We start from the raw sequence: 14,966 nt of genomic DNA on the forward strand, positions 1-14,966 counted from the left end.
GACAAGGAATCTGATATAGCAGGATTTGCTATTGCATGCCAAGATAGCTAAGGCATGCTCCTTACAAGAAATACACATGTTCTGGCTCTATAACCCTTACCTGCTGATATGTAGATCATGCGAGGGATAAAGATTTCCTTTGGGGATTTGAGCTGTAAATGTTTAGGCTTTCCCTTGTTTTGTTATTTCCCTTGTTTGCCTTTCACATTGGCCATCTTTAAATACTTCCTGACACATACTGTAAACTTTAAAAGCTATTATACGGTGTGCTAGTGGGATCTCCATTCCTGTTATAAATCTTCTCTTTTTAGCTTTCCCCAGAGATAGAAGTGTAAGGAAAATGTTTAGTTTTACAGGCACGCTGTTGACCTCTAAAGTTTGTGTACCCTCTGCTCTGTAAAGGATACAAGTCGAGTATGTACAGACAACTCCCATTCTTGCCTGCTTTACCCACTATCTTCAGTTTGTAATTGTTTTTTTTAGTCTAATTTGTCTCAAAATATAGTGGTAGAGTCATTAAGACTGGCATTGCTTCCACTAGTCTTTATGTAGAGTTCGCTGGCGTAAGATACCACAAAGATGAGATTGGTGCATCCTTCAGCTGGCGTTTACCAGAGACGTGTACTCCAGTCAAGAACTTTTACAGTTTATGCAAGTTACTAAGTTTTTAAAATACCATATTTAATTTAGAAAATTACTCACTATTAAGTAAGATGACCAGCAGCTTCCAGTGCCGTACATGTACAATGTGTGGCATTAAATTTGGGTTTTCCCATGAAAATAAATGCATTCTGTTTAAAAGAGCTTTGGAAAAGACAAAACTTTTCAAATTCAATTCATTTTCAAAATGACATAATTTTCCTCTTACAGTCTGGTAAAGATGTATAGCTTGTCCTGTAGCAGGAGTCTCATGCCCTGGCTGAGCATGTGGAGAAGGTTTTTTTGGCCGAGTATGTGCAGATGTTTTTTCTGGCCGAGCATGTGCAGAAGGTTTTTTTGGGCCGAGCATGTGCAGATGTTTTTTCATACTGCTCAGAGGAAATTGGCATGTTTATAAGACGCATCTCGGGGGTTAATGCTTCTTCTGTGATGGAGACTACTGGCTTGTACTGTTCAACCCGACCGCTATATAGAAAGTTTTACTGCGCATGCTCCAGTCAGCCCTCAGTCACAGAAGAAGTGCTCAATATCCGCTCTCAGCGAGAGTGCAGGCAGACGGCTGTATAGAAAGCTATCTGCTCAGAAAGCAAATCGGACCGTACATATGAGATGGACGTTCAGAGCGCATGTACACACATTCAGAGCGCATGTACGGACGTTCAGAGCGCATGTACAGACATTCAGAGCGCATGTACAGACATTCAGAGAGCATGTACGGACGTTCAGAGCGCATGTACGGACGTTCAGAGCGCATGTACGGACGTTCAGAGCGCATGTACAGACATTCAGAGCGCATGTACGGACGTTCAGAGCGCATGTACAGACATTCAGAGCGCATGTACGGACGTTCAGAGCTGAGGTGGAAGGTTGTTGGCTTGCCATCATTTGTTAACTGCAGACTATTCTATATGCAGCAAAAAAGCTAAATATGCCAAGATGCGGCGCCCATAAGCCCAATTTAGGCCTGTAATGTTTACTTATGGTGGTTAGTTCCCTTTTTTATTACTTCAAAATAATATTTGGAATAAATCTATCAGCAGTATATGGAATGGGAGTGACTGTTTTATATGAATCTTTATTATATTGACTTTTGTAAGTGCGCCATTAAATATTTAAAAAGTTTTCCAAAGATTGTGAGTTGCTGTTGCTGTAATATATTTCTTCTGTTTCTTGTGAAATCAATAGTCCTGCCTTGTTCAGTTTACTTTGCTTTGTTTTGCTTATGTAATACATTGCAAAAGAACTGATGAAATAATCCATTTTATTAGACCTCATACACCAATGATCTAAAGGCTTATAGAAACTTGATTGGTTGCAGTGTTCTTGAACACTGCAGACAATTAGGCGCAGTAGCTCGGCTGATGTAGATATGACCTCACCACTGAGCAGTGATGTTCTGCTGCCATGACGTCATGTTTATAGCTCACCTGACCACTGCAGCCAATCAAGAAAGACTGGAGCAAGAAAGAGTGGGTTACATCTCTGGTTGTTTTTAATATTGGATTTTTCCCTAGTGCTGCACACTTTATAAAATAAAAAAACAACCAGTTTAGTATATTTTCATCCATCTTCATATATAAATCCAGCTTCTAATAGTTTGACTGGATCATTGGGCAGCATGGTGGCTCAGTGGTTAGCACTGTAGCCTTGCAGCGCTGGGGTCAAATCCCACAAAGGGCAACATCTGCAAGGAGTTTGTATGATCTCCCCGTGTTTGCCCGGAACTGCCTCCTCCTCCTGCCTCCTCCTTTGCCTGAAGTCACACAGCATGCTGTCAGTCAAGCAGGAGGAGGTGGCACTGGGCTGGGAATAGAGCTGGAGTGACAGAGGCTTCAGATCTACAATAGCTCTCCAACGTCATTTACATATCAATGTGACTTTTGGAAATGCCATTTTTTTAATGTAGTCATCAGTTCATTACTTACAGCTATAGTACATACAATGTAAATATTTTAGAAACTCCTTTTAAAATAACTTTCCAGGAAACTCTGATATTATGTTATGCCTCGTGCAGAGCCTGAACGGGACGGTTCATGGCTTCTATATTCGGCATAGTACGTTCAGGAATTTTACATTAAGGTAACATGTATATTTGTAACAGATATGATAGATTTCCTGTGCTTTCTACAAGTTTACACGTTTGCTATTCAAAGACATCAAATACTTATGAGCCTAATTTTAAAATGTATCATTGACTTGAGTGGACTAAAATGCTAAAATATAACTTTTATTGTTATTAATTAAAAATTCAATTTTACAACTTCACCATGCAATGAGCAAATGTATCCATCAGTTTAATATAGTCTAACACTACAGTGTTGGCTAATAAATACAGCCTAACTGAAAATTGTCTGCAGCTAAGGCCACCTTCACATGTTCAGTATTTGGTCAGTATTTTACATCAGTATTTGTAAGCCAAAACCAGGAGTGGGTGATAAATACAGAAGTGGTGACATGTTTCTATTATACTTTTCCTCTGATTGTTCCACTCCTGATTTTGGCTTACAGGTACTAATGTAAAATACTGACCAAATACTGAACGTGTGAACGTTGCCTAATAATTAAGACACAATGTTGAGGCCACTAAACTAGAGCTAGCAACAGATAGGAATTTATAGAAATTCCTCCTTCTACACTCGTTCCTAACCTTGCCCAATTAAATTACCTAATAATAAACTAGTTATATAAGACTCGCTTGTATTTAATGCTGGATACTGATATAGAATTTCCAATTTGAAGTCTCGACCTGTTTCACTCGCCCATTTGACAGCGGCTTATCGGGAGACTATTTACATGCTTGGCACAAGAGCCTATAATGTGTGACTCTATGGCCAGTGGTCTCCTGATGTCTGCTGTCTAGTGGGCGACAGAATCGCGTCTAGATTACAAAATAATTCTGTATCAGTATCCAGCAAACAATACTAGTGAGTCTGGTATCTATAGTTTTAGGTAGTTGAATTGGGCTAGGATTGCAAAAAGTGCAGCAAGGGAGGAATAATTTAATATTTTCCTAGTGGCCTCAACATATTGTCCTAACTCTAGATATAGACAATTTTCAGTTAGGCTTTATCGGTACCTTACACTGTAGTATTAGACTGCTGGATAGACTTGCTCTCAGCACGGTGGAATTATGAATCTGGCATTTTTATTAATAACAAGTTGTATTTTATTCCCCTCTTGTCATTGACATTTTCTACAAGTTTATCTAAACAAGTTATTTTAAGAGTATTAGATAGAAAAACTGTTTGTTTCTTCCACATGATTGCCAGAATACATGGAGTACTCTTCAGCACTCTCAGATCTTTGTCTTCTCCAAGAGCCAACTTTTTTCACTGTTTTCGCCACATAAGTTTTAAATGTGGTTCCCATGTAAGCGTATAATAGCGGATTGAGGCTGCAGTGAAATAACGCCATGCTACTTGTCACTTGCATCATTAAGTCTATGGTTTTGCTGGCCTGGCAACTTGTTATCAGAACATATACAATGTCAATGGCTCTCCAGAATTTGATGGCATTGTATGGCAGCTGAGTGATGAGAAAAATTCCCACCACTGCCAATAAGACCTTCAGTGACCGAAATCTTTTAATGTTTGGGGTTTTAATAAGGACTTTGGCCATGGCAGAATAGCAGAACAGCATGATAATGAAAGGGATTACAAAGCAGCACACGGTTTCCAGAATCTGAATGAAGGCAGTGACCTGTTTTACAGACTCTTTAGGATACGTTGGGAGGCAGGCATGCTTTCCATTGTGTTCCTTTACGTCACTGAATTGTAAGTCGGGGATGCTCAGCAATGCTGACGTGATCCAAACAAAAAGGCAAATTGCCAAGCATCTTCTCTTGAAATTTTGATGTGTGGATACTCTAAGCACTGCAAAGTACCTGTCCAAACTAATGCAAGCCAGAAACTGCATACCCGAGCTGAAGTTCACGGTGTACAAAGCAGAGGTTATCTTGCACATTGCATGTCCAAACTGCCAACCAATGGAGGCATCAACGGCCCAGAAGGGAAGGGTGAAGAGCAGCAGAAGGTCTGCCACCGCTAGATTCAACAGGTAGACATCAGTCTTCGTTTTAATTTTCTTATAATATGCATAAATAGCAACCACTAAGGAATTTCCAGCTACACCAAGCACAAACGCCACAGAGTAGAACGCTGGAAGGAAAACAGAAGCAAATCTCCGGATGTCGTGCTTCATGCAAAGTTCTTCATAATTGTCATAATCAAAAGCTGTGTGATTGTAATCTTCATAACTTTCGGTTGTCATGGTTGTAGTGGTCATGTGTCGATTCATTCTGATGCTTCTGCCGTAGTAAGGAAACTTGAGAATTATTACATTTTTATGGAGAATATTTTATGTTGTCGTAAGCTTAAATACTCTACAAATGTTACTAACATAATTTAAAGACTATTTTTGAGTGGACAATAGTTTTGTAGGGCTGGCAGCTGGGCTTGTATAGGATGTTCCCTACTCCTTATCAATAGTTATCAGTAGACCAACATCTGTGACTTGTCTGTTTTTACCTCCCTAGCCATTATCATGCAAATGGGGGAATGTAGGCAAAAACAGATTAGATAACACAGCACTGCATTCCTACAGGTTTTAATGTAAAAACTCAAATCATAATTTTTAAATGATCTGTATAGAGAATGCTTAAACTTTAAAAAGTACTAACCAAAAGTATCACACTACAGTTCAAAGGATAAAAAAAGAAATAAGTATTTGTTGTTTGCTTCAGGAGGCAATGGGGGGAGGGAGTTTTCTTCTGATTTTTCACTAGAGACAAATGCATTTTTTTTCCTAGATATATATTTTTTATATAGCATTAGGCTGTATTCAGATGACTGTTGAGGTAATCGGACCAGTCATAATTGATTCATGCTACTCCCCGCACTTGTCCTCCGTTCGTTCCCTAGTACATAGGCTGCCATTGATCTGCGTATTGTCTATATGTGGTCCTTTTTGCCCAGAGACAGCACATGGACTGAAAATGGGCTCTTCTGAACCCGACCTAATGCCAGTCTCGGCCAGTCAGGAAAATGTCACAATGAGTTCATAGACATAGATCAAAACAGTGGCCCAATTACTTTATAAGAAAGCTCAGTCTGCCGGTGCATAACACTCTGAGGCCATTAAAAAAACTCCTTATGTTAGATATAGCTAATGTACCATTTAAAAATGTATACAAAAATATAAATGATCTACCCTGCAACCAATGTGGTCTAAGGCCTCCTTCACATGTCTGCTTCAAGTACGTGTGGTATGAGTTTCTTTCACTGATACTACACGTACCCATTGTAACCTATACTGTTGTGCACGTAGGTTTTTATACGCACCGTGTCCGTGTATAACACAGAGACCTGTCGTGTTTTTTTTTTCCTCGACAGCGCGAATGACAAGAGCCAACACAAGTCTATGGGTCCGTAAAAAAACATGTACGGCACGCAGATGGCATGCGTGTGCTTTACATGTTTAACACTGAAACGTATAGGAGAAACTTTTGTAATTTAATTCTTTCTTCACCTATACTGGAAAAACACTGATGACTGATGCTAAACATTAACACATGGATGGCACCAGTACCGATTTTTCACGGACGTGTGAAGGTGGCCTTATGGCTACTCGCATGATAATCGAGAAGAATTAACAGCAAACAGTTTATCTGTATCATAATAAGAATATTTTATGATCATTGGGGAATCTACTACTTTGGTCCACATGATCTAGGCAGCTACAAGTTGTTTGATCAATGGTAGGATGGCAATTGCCTGGGTACAAGTGTATTCATGAATGGATACTCACAAGAGTAGTTAGGTAGAGAGAATCCAATAATTGGAGAGAAAGATCTTGCTGTAGTTCACACTGTGGCTATTGGTAACATGGAGAGCTGTACATTTCATCATTGAGTCCATGCAATGTAGAGAAAAGCTCCTGTGTACAGAAATATCAATATTACACTTACATGTAAGAACATATCTCAGTGCTATTAAACTGCCGGAAGCTTTTGGGAAAGATGGGTAGGGCAGATTTCGTTTTGCTTCCCTAAATAGAGCTGATATGACTAAATTATTTAGAGATATGTCTAATGCATCAGTAAGAAGAGCAGGGATGGGTAGAATAAAGCCCACCAAGCCTTTTTATCTCATCTCTGCCTTTAATTCAGGATGGACTATTTGGCAATATTCAAAAGATCAAGGCTGTTGGGGCCAAATTATATGGCCCAATTGGGAAATGAGCATTCGTAAGGAGGCTCGCTCCCAATTATCGGACCTTTTGAGCAGACCAGCAAAGTACATTTTACAAAATAAATTGAGAAGAGTTCTTCATCTTCATCAGGACATCATAATTTTGTCAAGCTGGCCAGGTGATCAGTTGAGTACCTGGAGTATGTAATACGTGACCAAGTTCATCAGAGCAAGAGACCCTTTGTATTTGCACCTCAAGGTTCCAAGTGACAAGTGACTGCCCGCACTATCACGTCATATTCCTCAATAGGGCAAATGAGAAGGGGTTGTCTTATTAACTCATATACAGTACAGGCCAAAAGTTTGGACACACCTTCTCATTTAAAGATTTTTCTGTATTTTCATGACTATGAAAATTGTACATTCACACTGAAGGCATCAAAACTATGAATTAACACATGTGGAATTATATACTTAACAAAAAAGTGTGAAACAACTGCAAATATGTCTTATATTCTAGGTTCTTCAAAGTAGCCACCTTTTGCTTTGATGACTGCTTTGCACACTCTTGGCATTCTCTTGATGAGCTTCAAGAGGTAGTCACCGGAAATGGTCTTCCAACAATCTTGAAGGAGTTCCCAGAGATGCTTAGCACTTGTTGGCCCTTTTGCCTTCACTCTGCGGTCCAGTTCACCCCAAACCATCTTGATTGGGTTCAGGTCTGGTGACTGTGGAGGCCAGGTCATCTGGCGTAGCATCCCATCACTCTCCTTCTTGGTCAAATAGCCCTTACACAGCCTGGAGGTGTGTTTGGGGTCATTGTCCTGTTGAAAAATAAATGATGGTCCAGCTAAACGTTAACCGGATGGAATAGCATGCCACTGCAAGATGCTGTGGTAGCCATGCTGGTTCAGTATGCCTTCAATTTTGAATAAATCCCCAACAGTGTCACCAGCAAAGCACCCCCACACCATCACACCTCCTCCTCCATGCTTCACAGTGAGAACCAGGCATGTAGAGTCCATCCGTTCACCTTTTCTGCGTCACACAAAGACACTGTGGTTGGAACCAAAGATCTCAAATTTGGACTCATCAGACCAAAGCACAAATTTCCACTGGTCTAATGTCCATTCCTTGTGTTCTTTAGCCCAAACAAGTCTCTTCTGCTTGTTGCCTGTCCTTAGCAGTGGCTTCCTAGCAGCTATTTTACCATGAAGGCCTGCTGCACAAAGTCTCCTCTTAACAGTTGTTGTAGAGATGTGTCTGCTGCTAGAACTCTTTGTGGCATTGACCTGGTCTCTAATCTGAGCTGCTGTTAACCTGCGATTTCTGAGGCTGGTGACTCGGATAAACTTATCCTCAGAAGCAGAGGTGACTCTTGGTCTTCCTTTCCTGGGGCGGTTCTCATGTGAGCCAGTTTCTTTGTAGCGCTTGATGGTTTTTGCAACTGCACTTGGGGACAATTTCAAAGGTTGCCCAATTTTTCGCACTGGCTGACCTTCATTTCTTAAAGTAATGATGGCCACTCGTTTTTCTTTACTTAGCTGCTTTTTTCTTGCCATAATACAAATTCTAACAGTCTATTCAGTAGGACTATCGGCTGTGTATACACCAGACTTCTGCACAACACAACTGATGGTCCCAACCCCATTTATAAGGCAAGAAACCCCACTTATTAAACCTGACAGGGCACACCTGTGAAGTGAAAACCATTTCCGGTGACTACATCTTGAAGCTCATCAAGAGAATGCCAAGAGTGTGCAAAGCAGTCATCAAAAAAAAGGTGGCTACTTTGAAGAACCTAGAATATAAGACATATTTTCAGTAGTTTCACACTTTTTTGTTAAGTATATAATTCCACATGTGTTAATTCATAGTTTTGATGCCTTCAGTGTGAATGTACAATTTTCATAGTCATGAAAATACAGAAAAATCTTTAAATGAGGAGTGTCCAAACTTTTGGTCTGTGCTGTACATTGTTTATAAAAAAAAATCTTCTTTTTGGTCCCCTTATCTGTCTGTTACTGGCTTTACTGAACTAAAGAACTTAAAGTATAACTTCCAACAAGAAACATTAATTTGTATTTCAGAAGCCTGTAATGAAACTCCTTCTTTTGACATATTGAAAGGCAGTCTGTCTGCACAAAATGACTGCTTAAACCTAGCACAGCAACTTGAAGCGGACATGGCCCTGATAAAAAATCGCACCATTTTAGTGTCCAAATTTGTTGTTGCATTTGCCAGAATTAGTTCTTTATTTAAATATGCTAATAAAGTGCCCAGTGCTCCCTTAACATGGTTGAGCAGGTTGGTGCATCTTCTCACCTACTTGTTCTCAATCTATCTCTACCCATGTGTTTCTTGATTGCCCTCCTCTGGCTCCTTTTAAAGCCAAAGCTGTCAGATGGATGAAAATCAAGTAAGTGAGAAGGTGCCATGAACTGCTTGGTCACACCTAGAGTGCACAAAGCACCTCATTAGCATATTTGATTAAGGACACATGGTTTTCTCAAAACCAGAGCTCTTGTAATGTGACCTCTTAGTGGAAATCCTGAGGTTTGACTGCAGGTTTTTAAACCCTTTAAGTGTGGCAATCCATTGCTAAATCAGGGATTGATTAAACTTACCAGTGGCTATATAAGTGGAGAACATGAATCCTAACTTAGAAACTCTTTAGGTGGACACTCCGGAATGTGAGTGATTGAGTTATGGTAGGTTTCTTCTCCATTTGTGTAATTATAAGTAAACTAACATATATATTATTGCCTATATGTTATAATATGTCTATATATTTGGTCTGCTTTGTGCAGGATACAAAATGCTGTTCTGTGAATTGTTTAACATCTGTTATGTTTCTGCCTGATATTGTAAAATCTTCCATGGGTTAAGGACGTGTTATAGGAAATCGCTGTTTCCTATTACGTGCTATTCATATGACCTTAACTTTTCTATTCAGCCTTAGCCATACTGTTCAGTGGAATAGCAGTTCTGTAAAATCCATGTTTGTGACACAATGATTTGCTGATCATTTAAAACCACAATATCACAATTTAGTTGTGTAATCATGGAATAAACGTGAATCATAGCCAGTCCTTTAATGCAAATACATTTTATGCTTCCATTGTGAATCTATGTATATCTCTCTGCTGACCTCTCAAATCTATAATGCTTCTCCTAGCATTAGAATCTTTACCTTTTACAATCAGAAGTAATGGGACAAGGCTGCCATGGGGAGCACAGATCCCTCATGGATTCCCTGTGCGTCCATCAGCTTCTTTTGTACATAAGAATCTAGCCTTTTAATAAGCTAACACAGTATCTGTCATTACCACCTCTCCGGGTATAGTAGACTACTCTAACTGTAAAGAACCCTTTCCTAAACAAATATCAAAATTTTCTTTCTTCCACACATAATGCACTTCCTATGATCCTTTGTGCAAACATCTCAATAACATAACTGCTAAGGTGTTACCTGAGAGGCTAGATATATTGGGCTTATTCAACTAGGAGAAAACTTTAATTATTTGGCTTCCTGCCTGTATACACTTTCCAGCTCACCTATATAATTTTAACAACATAGAGCCTGAAACTAAATCCCATATTTAGGATGTGATCTTAAAAGAGATTTAAGGGGTAATATTACCTTGAGCACACAGATTTGATCTTTGTTTTCACCCCTCATCTAATATTTGTTTTTGCAGCTGCTTCTTGACATTAATTACTGCTGCTTAGCTTACTTAAAATTACAAATTTCACAAGTCTTTTTCAAAACACATTGTAGCATTTTTTTTGTGGCATTGGTTTATTTATCTTGGCATGTGGACAGTTATAGAACAGAGGAATTTAATTCCCTGTACCTCCTCTACTATAAGAAGTGTATTAAAAGAGTTCAAGAATGTAATTCATCAATTCCTCAATTTGTCCTCAGATCAATTTACATTGTAGCATTGCCCTATTTCCTATCATCTTATATTAGCAGTTGGAATAGCGCTGGAGTGCGAGTAAAGTGAGAGTAACCTGCAAATTCTCTGCGTCACTGCTCGGTGAACCATCTCCATCAGTCCTCAGTGCTAATGAGGAATGAGGCATGTATGTCTGTGCTTCCCTAGACTTTAAAAGGACTTTCTATACTTGTAATGCATGTGTGCATACCTATACATATTTTACACCTCACTATAGTTTGTCGCAAGGGCTCATGTAAGTGAAAGAGTTTCTGAAAACTCTGGTACATACTCAGTAGTGTAAGAGTTTCATCACTATTTGCTAAGTGTTCTCATCCAGTAGAAAGTATATATTTGCCCTGTAGCCAACATTTAAGTTTGTCTTATTTGGTCCAATAACTTGGCTTTATTATTGTAAATTACAAAAGCTATAAATTTGTGTGGGATTTTTTTAGCTTATTCTATTGTTAATTTGTCACTGGAATTATGTATATTCCGGCAGAAAAATGTAATGTTTTACATTAAGTAGGAATTTTAGACTATATCGCAGTGTAATGAAGTAGCATATATTTAAGGACCATCTAAAAGTAATGGACTTATAAATTCATTATGGACTTGTGAATTTGAACCTAAAACACGTTTTGCCTTGTGACTTGACTTCATCAGACTGTAAGATTTCCCTAGGATTCTTTTTTCATCTCTTTTGGCTTTGTCTAGCGGATTTTGTCCATCTGACCACAATGAGCCACTTGTTGGCTTAGACAGAATTAAATCAACAAATCAAGTGCAGCAGAGCTTCCCGAAAGTTACATTAGTGCAACTCCTGTAGAGAAGACTGCAAAGTTCATCACAAGTAACATGGGAATTAGAACCAGATTGTGCTATAGACAGTGAAACGTTTAACAACTGACACTTTACTTTCTTCTCTCCTATCTCTTGCATACTTTTGTAGTTATGCAATGATTATCATGAATATATGATACTAATAATTAGTCATAAATTAGCCTGATAATGATTAGTGAAATCCAGACTAGATCTACAACAAGTCAAAAGTGTTTTTTATTAGTCACTCATAAAACTGTAATAGAGATGTCCTCAGCAGTCTGTTTCTATGACTTGGTAGATGGCATAAAGAAAATGGCACGGTTAATTTCACAACAAACAGAAATAAAGAAAAGCCTGTGAAAGCATCAGATGCACTCACCTCTATTGCAGAAAGCCTGGGTTTTATGTGGTGTGTGGACTAGTATTAGACGGTCTGTCAGGAAAAAAAAATAGTTTACAGGCATTTTTGTCATCCAGCCAACACCCCTCCCTATTCTGGAAAGTATGATAAAGCTCTCCCTCCTTGTTTTTCTTTTCCTTTTTAGTTTCAGGAAATATATAAAAGCAGGAGGATGTTTATTCTTCTCTCCTCTGTATTATAAAGTACTCTTTAAAAGCAAAGTTATAGTTATATTATAAGAAATAGTATCGTTTTTCTTTTTATAGTCACTAAATCTTCAGGTCATACAAAGGAGAAGTAGGTCAACTTATTGCACATATGAGAGATCTAGTTATTTATTTTTAAACCATGAAAATATATGTACAGTAAAGACCAAAAGTTTGGATACACCTTTTCATTTAAAGATTTTTCTGTATTTTCATGACTATGAAAATTGTACATTCACACTGAAGGCATCAAAACTATGAATTAACACATGTGGAATTATATACTTAACAAAAAAGTGTGAAACAACTGCAAATATGTCTTATATTCTAGGTTCTTCAAAGTAGCCACCTTTTGCTTTGATGACTGCTTTGCACACTCTTGGCATTCTCTTGATGAGCTTCAAGAGGTAGTCACCGGAAATGGTTTTCACTTCACAGGTGTGCCCTGTCAGGTTTAATAAGTGGGATTTCTTGCCTTATAAATGGGGTTGGGACCATCAGTTGTGTTGTGCAGAAGTCAGGTGGATACACAGCCGATAGTCCTACTGAATAGACTGTTCGAATTTGTATTATGGCAAGAAAAAAGCAGCTAAGTAAAGAAAAACGAGTGGCCATCATTACTTTAAGAAATTAAGGTCAGTCAGTGCGAAAAATTGGGCAAACTTTGAAAGTGTCCCCAAGTGCAGTTGCAAAAACCATCAAGCGCTACAAAGAAACTGGCTCACATGAGGACCGCCCCCAGGAAAGGAAGACCAAGAGTCACCTCTGCTTCTGAGGATAAGTTTATCCGAGTCACCAGCCTCAGAAATCGCAGGTTAACAGCAGCTCAGATTAGAGACCAGGTCAATGCCACACAGAGTTCTAGCAGCAGACACATCTCTTCAACAACTGTTAAGAGGAGACTTTGTGCAGCAGGCCTTCATGGTAAAATAGCAGCTAGGAAACCACAGCTAAGGACAGGCAACAAGCAGAAGAGACTTGTTTGGGCTAAAGAACACAAGGAATGGACATTAGACCAGTGGAAATCTGTGCTTTGGTCTGATGAGTCCAAATTTGAGATCTTTGGTTCCAACCACTGTGTCTTTGTGCGACGCAGAAAAGGTGAACGGATGGACTCTACATGCCTGGTTCCCACCGTGAAGCATGGAGGAGGAGGTGTGATGGTGTGGGGGTGCTTTGCTGGTGACACTGTTGGGCATTTATTCAAAATTGAAGGCATACTGAACCAGCATGGCTACCACAGTATCTTGCAGCAGCATGCTATTCCATCCGGTTTGCGTTTAGTTGGACCATCATTTATTTTTCAACAGGAGCCCAAACACACCTCCAGCCTGTGTAAGGGCTATTTGACCAAGAGGGAGAGTGATGGGGTGCTATGCCAGATGACCTGGCCTCCACAGTCACCAGACCTGAACCCAATCGAGATGGTTTGGGGTGAGCTGGACCGCAGAGTGAAGGCAAAAGGGCCAACAAGTGCTAAGCATCTCTGGGAACTCCTGCAAGATTGTTGGAAGACTATTTCTTATTACTTTGAAGAACCTAGAATATAAGACATATTTTCAGTTGTTTCACACTTTTTTGTTAAGTATATAATTCCACATGTGTTAATTCATAGTTTTGATGCCTTCAGTGTGAATGTACAATTTTCATAGTCATGAAAATACAGAAAAATCTTTAAATGAGAAGGTGTGTCCAAACTTTTGGTCTGTACTGTATATGCACATGACCATTCACGTGATATAAAAGAAAACCGGGCCACTTTCTTCCATTGCTTCATAGACCACTTTTGTTGCCCTTGTTGAGCAGAATTCTTCTGACCAGTCTGTGGCCACTCTGCTTCATATGCAGAAAGCTATTAGGCTGTGTGCCCACGATGCGTTTTTTAAGCGTTTCTGCAGAGGCATAGAAACTGTAAAAAAAAAAAAAAAAAAAAAAAGAATCGAATAAAAAAATATATATATACTTACATTCTGGCGGCCCCCGATGCGCTCCTCCTTGCATGCCGGCAGTTTGCGATGGACTGAAGGACCTGCGCTGGCGTCATAGTCATGTGATGGGTCACACGACGCTGACGTCGGCAGGTCCTTCAGTGTAACGCGATCTGCCGGCAGCCGGGACGGTGAAGCAAGACTGCGGGGGCCATCGGAAGGTAAGTATAGATTTATTTTTTGACATTCTCTCGGGTCACACTATATAAATCCATGCCGGTTGCATTGATTTATATAGTGTGACCGAGTTGTCAAGCACTTTCCAAGTGATTCTAAAATCGCTTGGAAAGCGCTGGTCAACCCCCATGCGGAAATGCATGTGAAGAACGCTTCACATCCACATGTCCCTGGCAGGAAAAATGCATGTACAATCCGCATGTACAATCCGCATGTACAATCCGCATGTACAATCCGCATGTGTTTTTTCTGCCAGGGGAGATGCATCGTGGGCACATAGCCTCAAAGTGAATTTGCCACCAGGTTTTTGCTATGTAATCCGAGAACAGCATGCTGAAAGGGCTGAGACCTGATACCATCGATGTGTCACTTGCTGTCTGCATGCTGCCATTTTGAGACCATCACTGTTTTTTCTGCTGCAGATCTAGCAGTGCTCAGAATGCTGAGCCCTGTATAACTCAGCCCACAACACTGATTGGCAGTTATATATATGATTCGGTCTACACTGTACATGGACAGAAAGCTGCTAATCAGTAATGAGAGTGAGGTTATACAACAAGAGGACCACATAGGACTAAAGA

General features: G+C 39.6%; 2 protein-coding genes across 4 annotated transcripts in view; one reads left to right on the top strand and one right to left on the bottom strand.

Annotated features, from left to right (window-relative positions):
* LOC141265265 (acyl-CoA dehydrogenase family member 11-like) overlaps positions 1-14,966 on the top strand; it is a 103,041-nt gene that overhangs the window by 65,142 nt on the left and 22,933 nt on the right. The window lies entirely within an intron of this gene.
* Positions 1,905-12,125, bottom strand: ACKR4 (atypical chemokine receptor 4). 2 transcript variants are annotated; one of them, XM_073678111.1, is made up of 3 exons: positions 11,994-12,125; positions 6,466-6,594; positions 1,905-4,963 (listed from the first exon to the last, which is right to left on the bottom strand). In XM_073678111.1, exon 3 carries the CDS (start codon positions 4,954-4,956, stop codon positions 3,889-3,891), a length of 1,068 nt encoding a protein of 355 aa, XP_073534212.1. In that variant the 5' UTR covers positions 4,957-4,963; positions 6,466-6,594; positions 11,994-12,125; the 3' UTR covers positions 1,905-3,888. The 2 variants fall into 2 exon arrangements, with proteins under 2 accessions (XP_073534212.1, XP_073534211.1); XM_073678110.1 differs by having other exon boundaries at positions 1,905-4,966.

This window comes from Phyllobates terribilis, unplaced genomic scaffold, assembly GCF_046119375.1.
Source record: "Phyllobates terribilis strain yellow unplaced genomic scaffold, ASM4611937v1 Scaffold_4__5_contigs__length_816908805, whole genome shotgun sequence".
Taxonomy (NCBI): Eukaryota; Metazoa; Chordata; class Amphibia; order Anura; family Dendrobatidae; genus Phyllobates; species Phyllobates terribilis.